This window comes from Schistocerca gregaria, chromosome 4 (genome assembly GCF_023897955.1).
Source record: "Schistocerca gregaria isolate iqSchGreg1 chromosome 4, iqSchGreg1.2, whole genome shotgun sequence".
NCBI lineage: Eukaryota > Metazoa > Arthropoda > Insecta > Orthoptera > Acrididae > Schistocerca > Schistocerca gregaria.
Window position 1 is genome coordinate 404,354,496 of NC_064923.1, and position 15,875 is coordinate 404,370,370.

Below are 15,875 nucleotides of genomic sequence, written 5' to 3' on the forward strand. Positions count from 1 at the left end.
CTTGTCTGAAAGATACGTTGGGTCAACTGGCGAGATAGCAGTGAGATGTCAGGTGAATGTTACAGTGGTATATAAAATCAAATACAAACACAAGGGTGCTGACTGCCTATCAATGTATCCTTTAGCAGAACACAGCAGTGTGTATGAAATCTGTCGTTGCTATGGTAAATGATGTTACTGCTGACCAAAGGGAAAAGCAACACTGATGAAATCTGTAGTAACCTTGAAGAATGAGGAACTGACCAAAGGAGAATTCCAGTAAATAAATGGATCATTGCTTAAGAAGAACTATGAGCTAGTGGAACAGAACTGGTGGCAGATGCAGGTATCAGTGTCACCAAAGCTGTACCAAATCCTGAAGCTCTGGAAATTTCCGTGTAGAATACGTAATTTTGAATCACTGGGCAGGCCTTCTGATGATCTTTGATAGTGGAAAAGTTTTCTAGTTGACACTACTGTCAGGTAATTTCATGTTGTGACATCAACCACAGGATTACAACTGCCTACCACACAGCTGAATGACCTCGCAGAATGCTTTAATAAGACATTGACAAATATGCTCTTGATGTACAATCACCTTGAACAGAGAGTGGGATACAATACTGCCCATTGTGACATGAGTATACAACACAGGATTCACACAGTTTTTTTTCTGCACCATGGTTGTGAGGCTGAAACAACAGTGGATTCACTTTCAAATAACTTCCGGGAATTCATCCCGGTAACACTTTCAGCGACTGCCGATATTTTGGCGGGAGAACACCCCGCCATTTTCAAGGCAAACTGCAACGGACAGGTGACGTATGTGCAAATTTAAAACCACGGTTCTCAGACTGAAGCAGGAAAGATAACACACACACACACACACACACACACACACACACACACACACACACACTGAACACTAGTGCCACCAAAGATGAGAAAAGTCAGAGCTATCGATAGTGAGACTACGAATTCACAGGTGAGGTAGCATTGACTGTCCCTCTGTTTTCTGACAAGGGAGAGAGCCGGATTCCAAAAAGAGTTTAAACAGAAACCTCCATCCCTGTTAACGAGGTTGCTTGCTAATTTAATCTCGACTGCCTCCTTAATAACACTGTCCCAATAGCTGGACGTGAATGCCAATATCTCGGTGTTGTTATATACCATGGGGTGACCAGTATCCAAGCAATGTTCGACAATAGCAGATCTACTTGCTTACTGTAATCGTGTGTGCCTTTTATGCTCAGTACATCAGCCCTCCATGGTCATGATGATGGTTTGACCAATATATGCCATGCCGCAGCTACAAGGAATACGATATACACCTGCCTTACGCAGTCAAAGATCATCCTTAACGGAACTCAAAAGTGCTCTAACTTTAGCTGGAGGTCGGAAAACACATTTCACATCATGTTTCCGTAAAATACGACCGATCTTGTTGGACGTGTTTCCGTAAAATACGACCGATCTTGTTGGACGTGTTTCCTACGTAAGACAAAAAGGCAGTTGACTTAGGTGTTGACTCAGAACTATCATCAATCACCCGATGTATAGTTGGTCGATAGCACAGTGCACGTTCACTCCGTCTATCACTATAACAATTTTGACGAAATGTAGCTTCAAGATGGGACAGCTCAGCTGGCAAAGTCTCAGCGTCAGAAATGACATGTGCCTTGTGTACCAAGGTACAAAGTACCCCGCCACGCTGAGCCGGATGGTGACAACTATTAGCCTGTAAGTACAAGTTGATGTGAATACATTTCCTGTAGACTGCATGTCCCAATGATCCATCATCCTTCCTCCTAACCAACATGTCAAGAAATGGAAAGCAACCATCCTCTTCCACCTCCATTGTAAAATGAATGTTCGGGTGAATCGAGTTCAGATGTTCTAGAAAGGCATTCAAATTCTCCCTACCATGAGGCCAAACAATGAAGGTATCGTCAACGTATCTAAAGAAACAGGCGGGTTTCAAAGGCGCCGACTCCAATGCACATTCCTTGAAGTCTTCCATAAAGAAATTTGCGATCACAGGAGACAACAGACTACCCATCGCCACTCCACTTGTCTGCTCGTAATACTGGTCATTAAATAAAAAGTAAGTGGACGTCAACACATGCCGAAAGACTTCTTACATGAAGAAGACAAAAGCGTAGACACATCACTCTTGCCCTACTACAGTCCTTAGGCACAAATCGACAATGGGGACTTACAGTTCAAGTAAACTCAGCACATGCTCAGCAATAGTGAAACTTCGATAGAAGGAGCCCATAACCAACGCTCATCTTGGTGAAAGGGATGTGACAACACGACCAGAACACTAGGGCCCACCAGTGCTGCCATACAGAGAATCATCGAAGAGATCTAGATCCAAGGTGCTGTAGTCGGCTCCAACAAGAACTTCTGAAACTGTGGGTTGTTGTCCTCCAGAGACAGAGCAGTGCCGTGAGCTGTGGTGTATTCACTGTGGCATAGCAGATAGCATCAGTGCATGCTTTGCCTTAGGTCACCAGTTCAAACCTGACTACTAGCAGTTATTTGTTATACAGTATTTACTGTTTGTGGAAGGTTTTCGAAATTTCTTATGTTTGTAGCAGAACTCTCCATCCAAGAGTTCTGTTCTGTTCTGGCAGTACATTGATGTTTGTAATAAATATGCTATCAGTGCTAAGTGCTGTACTTTATTGATGACCCTGCTTTCTGATTTGGACTTGAGTGTGCTGACAACATGACAGTGTGATTGATAACTTGAGTCAAGTGAAAGAGTTCCTCCCTAAAACAGTTCAGAATGGGTGCCAAATTTACTAGTTTTGTATTCATATGTTGCGATTGATGCTACTGCTCATAGAGAAGTATTAGTCAATTTTATCACATTCTGCATGTGATGTGAAACACAAATGAAGTTAGCCAGATGTTCAAAAAGTGTTTACTTGGAGGATGGTTGCACTATAGATGACACTTCAATGATAAACTTATGAATTTTTTTGTAGTCCCCAATTTAGATCACAAGTGTTATTTAATAACACTTTGATGAATATACTGAAACACAGAGTAAATGATGCATAGTTCATAAAGAGTTACTTATACTGTGAATTTTACAGGGCTGAAAGGGATTGGCAGAAAAGGTTGTGTTTCATGGTCACCAAGGTCCCCAGACTTTACTGCTTTAGATTTTTGCATGTGGGGATAGTTGGAAGGTGAAAATAAACACAAGAGATGAGTTGGGCATTTGGATAATAAGTTGTGTTGCCTTCATAGAAGAATGCCAAGATGAAATCAGAAGATCTACAAGTGGTGTTGCCAAAAGAATTTGAGAGTTCATTCAAGTCAGAGGTGGAGAGTATGAAAACTTACTTTGAACTTAATCATTTGCTTTAGCTTAAGACCTTCTAGGAGCGTGTGTCTGAGTTGCATTCTGAGAACTGTATATCTGTAGCCAATAAAAATTAGGCAGATGTTACATGGAATGTTTTATTCAAATTAGTCAATATTACCACCCCACAAAAATATTTACTACTACCCTAATAAAAGTGCAATAAAATAGTGGACTTCTTATAAAGTAAGCAGTCTCCTCCATACTAGATTTAAAGGACGCAAACAACTGTACATCACAGACCACAAGTTCATCTCTTCACACTGAGAATAATTAGTTTGTGTCCAGACTAAATGAAGATCCAAACACGTGTAAGATATATATTGCATTCTGTTTGAGAGAACGAGTGGCCATTTGGACAACCCTCAATCTTTGTCAGTATCTTCAGCTTGATGGAAATGTAAGGGGTGGGGGGGGGGGGGGGGCAAATAAAAATTTATCATTTTACTGTAAGCCTTAAACAGTTTAAGTGTACATTTGAGTTAACACTTATTTCCAGCACAGTACAGTTGTTCTAATGGTCACCACAACAATGAATTTATTAAATTAAGATGACATTTTTTCACTTGGATTGTAACAAAGAAGAGGTCATACTGCAGCTTAATTGGAAAAATACCACTTTCATTTAACAGGGTAGTTCCTTGGATTTGGGTACCACTTCCTGACTGCAGTGTTAAATTCTAACATAAAGGTGTTTGATCCTTCTGTGCCCATTTATGAATGGGTTTTTATTCTGACAAATGGTCTAACCTGTTTTTGATGCTTGTCATATACAGGGTGAACCTGAAATTCACTAACAAACTTTAAGAGGTGGTAGTAGTAGTATGGAACAAAACAAGATAAAAAATTGTAAATATGGCCCTGAAATCCTACACGTTAAGAGCTATTAGCAGCTGTCCCTCTTCACTGCTGTGAAACACATCTCTTCTAATAAACAACTGCTCATAGCTCTTAAGGGTTACGTTTTAGAGCCCAAATTTATTGAATACTTTTTCTATTTTTGGCCTATACTATCACCTCTTAAAGCTCATTGGTGGCATTCTGGTTCACCCTCTAGATATCATACAATTCCACAATTTTAATGGAGTATTGTTAGTATTCGTTGGAGATATTTCTGAGACAAGGCCATGACCAGCAATTTCCTCCACCTAATAAGGGGGCAGCTATAAATTGAAATAGGAAATCTTCCTGCTATTTTACCTGATGACAAAGTTTTGCATAGACTCCAGCATAATTCAGAGATCAAATATTTTAACGTGTGTTACACAGTGTCTGTCTCATCTGTTTCTATGTAATGATCTCCATTTCTATGGTACAAATTTTTGAACTGGATGACTTCACAGTCTCTCTCTCTCGTGTGTGTGTGTGTGTGTGTGTGTGTGTGTGTGTGTGTGTGTGTGTTAGAGAGAGAGAGAGAGAGAGAGAGAGAGAGAGAGAGAGAGAGTGTGTGTATGGTAGAATTGACTTTGGGAATTAGGTTACTGTTGCAAATTTCTGTGTACTTGAGTAAGAGGTATAATTTTTTATTGCACAGATGCTAAATGGCCTCTGTAGTGCTGGTTCAAGACTATCAGAGGCTCTTGGGGGCATGGTACGAGACACAAATTCTCCATCATATGCCATTGCAGTCCAGTGTCACTCTGCATGGGAAGAATTAGTGAAGGCAACTGCAGCTGCCACTTCAGCAGTAAAAAGTCAGGTTACTACGACTTTGCAGGACGTCAATAATCAAGATAACACCGAAAGTAGTCAGGTAACAGTTGCCCACAAACTTCAATGGCATATTTGTGTATTTTAGTTTATCTTGAAAATGCTGTTTTTTTTAACTGTTTTCTTGCAGTTTTGTGGCGTGCTCAGTAAGGAAATGTGTGACATAATATTAATTACATTATTAATTAATCTTCACAAAAAGCTAAATGCTAGAAGAAATGTGATAATTCAAAGTTTCAGCGAAGTTCTGAGACAAACACCACTATGCAAATATATTAGTTTATTTTTTGTATATGTAATTGTACTCTATGATAGAGGCTTCCTGTAAAGACAATTCCTTAACTAAGGGCAACAAGTTTAAAATAAATAAATATATACATGTTTTGTGTGCTTCTTGTTTCTATGACTTTTATTGCAGTATTATATAATTCACAGAAATCTGCTCAGGGGCAAAGCTACAAATCCTTTAAATGTAACTATTTGATGATGCACAGAAAAAATGTGAACTGTTGAAATTTCTTGAACAGTGATATTTAGTTTACTATGCGCCCACTTTATAATTTGTCTGTATTAGCAAACAACTTTGAGAGACCGGCAAATTTCCAATTTTATCATTTGGAACATGGAAATGACTGCTCTGTACACCAGTTGTTTTCTAAATTGCTTCTGGTAATGATTATCATTCTCTGTTGGAGATAAGATTGAAGCAGAATTTACAATTGCTAGAATGCATATGATTGACTGTAGTGGCTAGAGGTATTGTAATTTAATATTATTAAAATCTTTGAGGGCATTCAATTTGGTCCCCAGTGTAGTAATTAGAGTTGTAATTGCTGTACCTGCTATTTAAAATACTTTCCTAATCATTTCAGGTGTATTTAAGTACAGCTAACTAGAAACATCATAATAACTTTTCTCTTCCAGTATGACCATCAACACACTGTTTTTAACATCTGTGCTCTTAATTATCATGTCACTTGTGCTAAATGACTCATTGGCCAGTCACTGTATCCTGTTCACCCTATCATTTGTGTCTATCTCAGTGTCTTAGTACAGTCACTTATTAGACTATTCATTCATGATGAACAGGTGGTTTGTGGCAGCCTCATGACATTTGTGAAGCTGCAGCAACAGTTCTGTGCTTCATGTAGCGAATTCTTGAGCTCTGTGCCAACGTGCAGCTGTAGCTCCTCCCATGACCCTGACTGTGGCATCGGTGTACTACAGCAGAGTCTGGCACGTATGTATGCCCCAGTGCCACCGTGGCCACATCGCAGATGGTCAGAGGCTGCAGCTACCGACCTTGGGGGAGAGGGGGATGCAACTGCTCCTCGCCGCTGGTCTGTCCCATGCCCACCCCAGCGGGGAGCTGCCAAACTTGGAGTTCCTTCACAGGACCGAAGCCGATCTGCTACTCCAGGTAATTGTATTTACTAGCTTTTTCATTGGAACTCATGTATGTATTTGTAGTTTTTAAAAATTGATAATTCTGTGCAGAATGTTCATTATCATTTGCTGCATCTGTTTACTTATCCAGTAAAAAATAATAATAAACCACCAAACTTGAAGTTTGGTTTGAGCACCACAATCGTTTAGCAGACATGGTTCTCCTATAGGTGCTACACTCTTGCTTTCTTCCATTATGTGGTATCATTCACCCTTCCATTTGTAGGCCACACAAAATTATTGTGATATAGTTTGATATGTTTATCATACACAAAGAAATTTTGACATAGAAACGAGGTACAAGTAACAGGAAATTCCTGACTTACTAGGCATTGAATCAAGACCTTCTCAAAATAATCTCGTTCAGATCTCCAGTCTGCCATGAAAGATATGACGAAAGTTCACGCAAATTGTGTACTGTTTTGTTCATGGAGCTTACATTTCTGAGAGATATCAGTGTAGTGGTATTTGGTCAAGATTTGAAACCCGCCTTTACATACACATTTGAATCCTAATGGGGGAAGGAACGTACATCTCCAGTATTTGACCACATGGGAAAAAGAGGTGGCTTCAGAACCAGACTGTAAACTGAAGTTCTCAGTTAAATTCCAAACTTCTCAGCATGATTTGGTAAGTGAGGGCAGAAAAAGTTTGAAGCTCATGTGCTGTTGTAGGGAAGACGGCTTGTGTGGTGCCACTAGTCTTCTCCTTCTCTCTTCCTATTAGACCATACTCATACATAACAACAGAAATTCAAAACCACACTGCAGGAACTTTTATCATTGTCGTCATACAATCCTGATGTGCATTTTACACTCCATAACAGTTCAGATGTTGCTAATCACCTTCACTAAGACCTTTCCCATGGTCACAGTAGGATTAGTACTTTGTGCCACTGCTTATTTACTGCACAGGGAGCTCTATGAAATACTTTGAAAGCTACAAAAATATTTTTTCACTCACAGTTAACATAAGTCACATCAAATTTTAGTTGTTAATATATGCCAGAAGTTAGCTATGAAAAAAGGTAATAATAACTCCTCATATATATGTCTGGTTGGAAGAAAAAAGTTTTTTTTTTTAATGTAAAATAGTATAGATGGAGCAGTGAAGTTGTGGATGAGATATGGGTGAATCAAAAAGTATGGTGACATTAAATGTTCATCTAATAGATAACTTTTCTCAAAGAACAGAGCAGTAATTTATTGGAGTGATGTTATCCAGTGTTACTGGAAAATTAATATGAGGAAATTCCAAAATAACTATGAAACAGTGCCCTGTGCCATCAGGAGGTGACATTTCAGGTCCTGCTGGCAGCTCCAATTAAAAACCATCTGAAGTTTGGAGCTGTTTATTCTTTACTTTGGGAGGAAGCTAGAAGCATGACAATATGTCAGTAAAAGATGTGATCGAAACTGAAGGAGCTGAAGCATATTTCTGGTTTTTGTGAATCTTGTATCAGTAATACCACTTCTAGGGACACAGTGTTATTGAAGGCACTTACATTATGGATGATGGAGAGGTTTTCCTGTTTCAGGGGTGGAGGGTAGGAGGGGGTGTAAGCTTGTCTGTGGAAGAAGACATAATAAATATATTTAAAAAATGGAACACTAGATCGCGTGTTAAGCTGGAACAGTGTACAGTAAATATGAGGAGGATTTGAAATGTGCAGTGGGAATTTCAGCAGTTCAGGAGACTAGGTGGGAGAGGTAAACAAACAAAAATTTTCACTGTTCTACTCACGAGAATATACAGTTTGGTTTCTAGTGTCCAGGTCTATGCCCAATCCTGTTGTACACTTTTAGAGTCAGAGAAAAATTTCATGATGTTACATCTGTCAATTTATGTGCCCCTGTAGAAATGCTATATGAAGAACACCTGAAGAAGGAATAGATGAGGCCAGACAGAGTATCAATTTCCCCTACAAAGATCTATGTGCATCTACAAAAAATAATGCTAGGCATCTGGCAAAACAGCAACAGTGTGGTGTACTATGAATTGCTTATCTGAGGTGTAACTGTCACTGCTGAAATTTTTTGTCAGCAATTGAGACAGACATTTTGCAGATGCAGTCCAAGAACAACCACCCGGAAGACTGCCTGAAGTGATGCTACTCCACGATAATGCCCACCTGTATTATGTTAGACTGACAAAAAACACTATACAGCAGTTGGGTTCGGATGTCACCCACCTAATTCACCAGATCTTGCACCCTCAGATTTTCGCCTTTTGTGCTCTCTATCAAATTACTTTCAAAGAACTTCAACTTTGGATGAAAATGTGCTCTGAATGTGGTTTGATGAGTTCTTCGCCTCAAAACCACTTGATTTCTGCAGCCATGGATTCAAAACATTACTCCAGCATTGGCAAACTATTTTAAATAGTGAAGGAGAATATATTATTGATGGCTAGAGTCTCTCTTATGTGTGTCTGTTGTGTTTATTAAACTAGTGGGAAAACGGTAGGCTTATGCACCAACCCAATTGTTCATGACCTTTACTTTAGTTGGAGAGATAGGCCAAGTTAGCTGATCTGTTAACAGAAAATATAGGAGGGGGATGGACCCCACCATACAAAGGCAAATTTCTGTGTATATAGGGACCAGGTGAGACACCAACATCAGGACAAATACAGACAGACAGCATTAAAGGAAATTAAACAGACAGAGACTCCCAGTTCATCTTGTAATAATAAAGAGAAAAGTGAAATCACTTGCTTCGTCAGAAAATTAGGAGGTAAAAATTAATGTAAAGGAGTTGTTAATTTTTTTTTGGAAGATGTTAGTAGTTGGAAGTAAATTGATGTCATTTGTGTGTCTCAGCACCATACAGCCACAGGTATAGAAAATCTTAGTGTACGTGGTTATAAGTTAGCTGTATATTCATGTAGAGTCAGTAAGGATAAGGTGGAGTTGTCACATTCATAAAATAGAATATAAATATGAAAATTTAGAAATGTGTGAATACTGCATATATCACCCCCCTGTGGGTTCGGGGGTAAGAATAGGCCCACGGTATTCCTGCCTGTCGTAAGAGGCGACTAAAAGGAGTCTCAAACGTTTCGGCCTTATGTGATGGTCCCCTACCGGGTTTGACCTCCATCTTCTAAATTCTTCCGAAGAGCGAGCTGATTGGGGAAGGGCGCCTTACAAGGTGCAATGTGTCCATCGCTCATTACCATCTCTAGCTTGGTGGTCGTCATCGCATAGCTGTCCCGCCCACTCACCATCTCTAGGGCGTGGCTTTGTTCTTGGTGCGGTTTTTTGCAGTCTGCTCTGCTGTGTCGCTTTATGCGCCAATGACGATCATGCGACTACATTTCACCTGGAATCCAGCACGGTAGCCAGTCCGTTGTGGTGGGGCCGCCATGTACCCTGTCGGTTGTAGCCCCCTGACAACACAGGATCGCTCTACTGATGCCTGCGCCGTTAACTCCCCGCGTATGCCAAGGAGTAGATGCCTGTCTCCTTGGGGCATCGGGACTCCCGGCAATGGCCATCCCGCCAGGTGTCGTTGCTGAGGCTGGGTGGCGCCCGTGGGGAGGGCCCTTGGTCGGAGTAGGTGGCATCAGGGCGGATGACCCGCGATGAAGCGTGGTACATCATCTCTTGCTGGCGGCCAGCCGCCAGCAGTCTCTAAGCGTTCTCGGCCTCAATATAACGCTCAGGCATATGATCCACAATCGTTCCCCTCCCTGGCCACACCATGGGAGGAACGAAAGGCTACGGTTGGCAGCGAACCTTATTCACCTCGCTATTTAGTCTGTACACGAGTCGATGGGGAATCGTTTATGGCGACCAAGCCTCAGTTTTTTGTCGAGCACTTGGAGGACAAGTTTGGGGAGGTGGAGGGCTTGTCCAAAATGCGCTCTGGGGCAGTATTGATCAAAACGGCATCCTCTGCACAGTCACGGCGGTTACTCGCTTGTGACAAGTTGGGGGATGTTTCCGTCACGATCACACCCCATAAGAGTCTCAACATGGTCCAGGGCATTATATTCCATAGGGACCTACTCTTGCAGTCAGACGACGAGCTACGTGCCAATTTAGAACGGCGGGGTGTTCACTTCGTCCGGCGCGTCCATCGGGGTCCGAGGGATGATCAGGTAGCCACCGGTGCCTTCATCTTGGCCTTCGAGGGTGACGTCCTACCCGAAAAGGTCAAGGTGATGGTCTACCGATGTGATGTGAAGCCCTATATCCCTCCCCCGATGAGGTGTTTCAAATGCTGGAAGTTCGGCCACATGTCATCTCGGTGTACTTCCAGCATGACATGCAGAGATTGTGGACGCCCTTCACATCCTAATACTGCATGTGCGCCGCCTCCCATCTGTGTGAACTGCGGCGAACACCATTCCCCTTGCTCGCCAGACTGCAAGGTTCTACTGAAAGAACGAAGGATCATGGAATATAAGACCCTGGACCGCATGACCTATACTGAGGCTAAGCGGAAATACGAGAGGCTACATCCTGTGGCTCTGACCAGCTCCTATGCCACCGCTGCCAAAACAGTAGTTTTGTCATCTGCTGCACCGATTCCACTGAACACTCTGAGCCGGAATACTACACCTGCCCCCTTGATGGTGGGGGGCACTTCCCCATCTGTTGCTCCTGCACCACCTACCTCAGGAGCAACGACCCCCCCAACCATCGGGGACACAAGTCCCCAACTCTAAGCCGGAGAAGCGTCCGACTTCTTCGGCGACTCTCTCTCGCAAGGGATCCCTCGGGTCCCTCCCTTCCCAGGTTTCCACCTCTGGGAAGGGTGACGTCAGCCAATGGCTGAAAAGCAGGCCAGCGGCTGGTCGCAGGGCTTCCCGCTCCTCCTCCGTCCCGGAGACTGACTCGGTGGAGCCCTCCCAGCCAGTAAAGCCCAAGGAGCAGAGAGAGAAGACGAAGAAGAAGAAGAAGGCCTCTAAGGCCAAGGAACGCGCGGTGGCATCCGCCCCACCGCTCCATACAGGCTCTGCATCTGAGGATGAGGTGGAGATCATGGCGTCCGCTGAGGACCTGGATCTCGCCATACCCTCAGATGCCAAGGACGCCGATTGTTCTGGTCCTCGATCGGTGACAGCAGGTGACCCAGTGACGTGATCTGCCTCCTCGGTCCCTTCACGCCTATTTCGCCCATGGACAATGTGATTCTCCAGTGGAACTGCAGCGGTTTTTTCCACCACCTTGCTGAGCTCCGCCAACTCGTCAGCAGTCACCCTTTCTTCTGCATTGCCCTCCAGGAAACGTGGTTTCCGGCAATGCGGACCCCTGCCCTACGAGGGTATCGGGGTTATTATAAGAACCGGGCAGTTTATGAGAGGGTGTCTGGTGGAGTCTGCGTCTACGTCCTTAACTCTATCTACAGCGAGTGTGTGCCTCTTCATACACCCTTAGAGACTGTCGCTGTACGGATGTGGACGCCTCAGCCTATTACTGTCTGCAGTTTGTACCTTCCGCCGGATGGTGATGTCCCTCGTCATGTGTTGGCTGCATTGATAGGACAACTGCCGCCTCCCTTTGTGTTGCTGGGCGACTTTAACGCCCATAACCCCTTGTGGGGTAGCGCCGCGATTACTGGCCGGGGCAGAGATGTCGAGACTCTTCTGTCACAGCTTGACCTCTGCCTTTTAAACACGGGAGAGGCGACCCACTTTAGTGCGGTCCATGGCTCGTTTTCGGCCATTGACCTTTCTATTTGCAGCCCCGGACTTTCACCATCCATCCACTGGAGGGTCCATGACGACTTATGTGGTAGTGACCATTTCCCCATCTTTCTGTCACTACCACAGCGTCACTCTTCTGAACGCCCCTCCAGATGGGCTCTGAATAAGGCTGATTGGGACTTATTTACATCTGTCGCAGTGATCGCACCTCCTTCCACTGATCCGATTGATGCGGTGGTTCAGTCGGTCACCACCAGCATCGTTTCTGCGGCGGCATCTGCGGTTCCCTGTACATCCAGGTCACCTCGGCGGAGGACTGTGCCGTGGTGGTCACCCGAGATCGCAGAGGCGATTCGAGATCACCGGCGGGCTCTTCAGCGCCATAAGCGGCACCCGTCGTTGGAGACCCTCATTGCTTTTAAACAGTTCCGCGCCCGAGCCCGACGCCTTATTCGCCAACGGAAGCAGGAGTGCTGGGAACGTTATGTTTCCACCATTGGCGTCCGTACCTCTGCATCGCAGGTTTGGGCCAAGATTCGGCGACTCCAAGGCTATCGGCCACCTGTCTCTGTCCCTGGGCTTTCGCTGAATGGAGCAGTGTGCACCGACTCTGACACGATTGCGGACCGGTTAGCCGAGCATTTTGCTCAGTGTTCCGCGTCAACGAACTACCCGTTGGCCTTCCGCTCCCGGAAAGAGCGGTTGGAAAGTCGGAGGCTTTCCTTTCACACGCGCCACGCGGAGTCGTACAATGCTCCTTTCAGCGAATGGGAATTCCAGAGCGCACTTTCTGCTTGCCCTGATACGGCTCCTGGACCAGACCGCATTCACAGCCAGATGCTGAAACACCTCTCAGTGCCTTGCCAGCGACGCCTCCTAGATCTTTTCAATCGCGTCTGGGTCGAGGGTGTTTTCCCGTCTCAATGGCGGGAAAGCATAGTCCTCCCCGTATTGAAACCTGGCAAGAACCCGCTGGAGGTGGACAGCTATCGCCCCATAAGCCTCACCAACGTTCCTTGCAAGTTGCTGGAACGTATGGTGAGCCGGAGGTTGAGTTGGCTCCTCGAGTCTCGGGGCCTTCTGGCTCCGTCTCAGGGTGGGTTCCGTAAAGGCCGCTCTGCCGTCGATAATCTGGTCTCCCTGGAGTCTGCCATCCGTACAGCCTTTGCGCGCCGCCAACATCTGGTTGCCGTCTTCTTCGACATGCGGAAGGCATACGATACGACTTGGCGCCATCACATCCTGGCCACACTTCATGGGTGGGGCCTTAGGGGCCCGCTCCCGATTTTTATTCAGAATTTTCTTTCGTATCGTTCCTTCCGCGTGCAAGTAGCTGCGTCGCATAGTTCCTCCCGGGTCCAGGAGAACGGGGTCCCACAGGGGTCTGTCCTCAGTGTGTCCCTGTTTTTAATTGCGATCAATGGGCTCGTTGAGGCGGTGGGGTCGTCCGTCGCGGCTTCTTTATATGCGGACGACTTCTGCCTATATTACAGCTCCAGTGGCATCGCCGCTGCTGAACGGCAGCTGCAAGGTGCCATCCGCAAGGCGCAGTCATGGGCTGTAACGCACGGCTTCCAGTTTTCGGCCGCGAAGACCTGCGTTATGCATTTCTGCCGGCGTCGCACGGTTCACCCTGAGCCGCGCCTTTACCTTGACGGTGAACCTCTTGCTGTGGTCGCGACGCATCGGTTCTTGGGACTGGTGTTCGATACCCGGTTGACTTGGCTGCCCCATATTAGGCAGCTGAAGCAAACATGCTGGCGGCACTTAAACGCTCTCCGTTGCTTAAGCCACACCAGGTGGGGTGCCGACCGGTCCACCCTCCTCCACCTATATCAAGCGCTGATCCAGTCCCGCCTTGATTATGGGTGTGTGGCGTACGGTTCTGCCTCGCCTTCAGCATTGCGATTGCTGGATCCCATACACCACTGCGGGATCCGCCTCGCCACGGGAGCGTTCCGGACAAGCCCCGTCGACAGCATACTCGTGGAGGCTGGTGTCCCTCCATTGCGGTTCCGGCGTGACCGCCTTCTGGCCGCCTATGCCGCACACGTTTATAGCATGCCAGGGCATCCAAACTACCGTCTCCTGTTCCCGTGCTCGATCGTCCATGTTCCGGACAGGCGGCCCCGGTCAGGGTGTCCCATTGCGGTTCGCCTCCAGGACCTTCTCCGTGGCCTTGACTTTTTTCCTCTGCCATCTGTTTTCCGGGCCAATCTCCGTCTGCCCCCGTGGAGTGTGCCCCGACCGTGCCTTCGGCTCGACTTGGCACAGGGTCCGAAGGTCTCAGTGCCTCCGGAGGCACTCCGCCGCCGCTTTCTTTCCATCCTGGCAGAGTTTCCGAACGCGGCGGTGGCCTACACCGACGGTTCGGTGGTCTCTGGCCACACTGGTTACGCTCTCACTCTACGGGATTATTGTGAGCAACGGTCATTGGCAGCTGGCTCCAGTGTATACACTGCCGAGTTGGTTGCCATCTATCGTGCCCTAGAGTTTCTCCGCTCCCGCTCAGGTGAGTCCTTTGTCATCTGTAGTGACTCCCTGAGCGGTTTACGAGCTCTGGACCAGTGTTTCCCTCGTTCCCGTCTGGTGATGGCCATCCAGGAGTCCCTCCATACTCTCGTCCGTTGCGGCCGCTCTGTCACCTTTGTTTGGTCCCCGGGTCACGTCGGCATCCCGGGTAATGAGCGGGTTGACGAACTGGCGAAACAGGCGGTCAGTTCCCCGGCCATGGAGATCGGTCTTTTAGAGAGTGACGTCCGATCCGTATTGCGGCAGAAGGTCCTTGCTGCTTGGCGTGATGAGTGGCGCACCCTGCCCTCTCCCAACAAACTTCGGGCAGTCAAGGAGACAACCAGTGTGTGGCGCTCCTCCATGCGGGGGTCTCGCAAGGACGCTGTCGTCCTCTGCCGGCTCCGCATAGGACATACCCGGCTCACGCACGCGTATCTCTTGTGCCGTGACGACCCGCCTCTCTGTCGCTGCGGATTGGCCCTGACCGTGGTACACGTCTTACTAGACTGCCCACTTTTAACTGCCCTCAGGCAGACGTTCGCGCTGCCTGATACACTCCCTGCTCTTTTAACCGATGACTCTACTATGGCTGACTTAGTTCTCCGTTTTATTCGAGCAGGGGGTTTTTATCATTCAATATGAGAGTCCCTTTTTATTTTTTTTAGTGTCGACTGTGGCTTTTGGCCTGGGGTTTTAGTTTGTGGTGTTTTAATGTGTCCCTTGGTTGTTGGCCTTTCCAGTTTTATTTTCATGGTCGGCCAATGACCGTCGCAATCTGTGTGTCTTTTAATCTCTTTTCTCTGGTCTTCGTCTATGTCTTTCTTGTACTGTGTCGTCCCTTGTCGTCTCCGTTATGTGTTTATTGCTTGTTGAACTTTTCTTCGTGTATTATTATGGTCATGGAACAAGGGACCGATGACCTAAGTAGTCTGGTCCCTTTAACCCCCACAAACCAACCAACCAATACTGCATATATCAAGATGTATAAGACATGTGCTTGTGACTTGCTACTGGGAAATGTAATATTTAGTATTCTTATAATATACAGGTCTTCAGTGGGCAATTGGGAAATTTTTGTGAAACACTTTTGATTAATTATTGTATTCTCTGTCAGAGAGAAGGAAGGGGTTATTAATTTGTGATGTTTTAATGCATATTTCTTGAAGGAACCCAACAGGAAATGTGAGGTGCT

General features: G+C 45.9%; 1 protein-coding gene across 5 annotated transcripts in view; it reads left to right on the top strand.

Moving 5' to 3' along the window:
• LOC126266879 (uncharacterized) overlaps positions 1-15,875 on the top strand; it is a 268,806-nt gene that overhangs the window by 98,560 nt on the left and 154,371 nt on the right. For all 5 annotated transcript variants that reach the window (XR_007548941.1, XM_049971539.1, XM_049971537.1 and 2 more), the window contains 2 exons: positions 4,893-5,111; positions 6,158-6,488. Coding sequence is in view for 4 of the 5 variants with exons in the window: in XM_049971539.1 (XP_049827496.1) it covers positions 4,893-5,111; positions 6,158-6,488 (550 nt within the window). In the remaining variant the exon portion in view is untranslated. The remainder of the gene's footprint in view (positions 1-4,892; positions 5,112-6,157; positions 6,489-15,875) is intronic.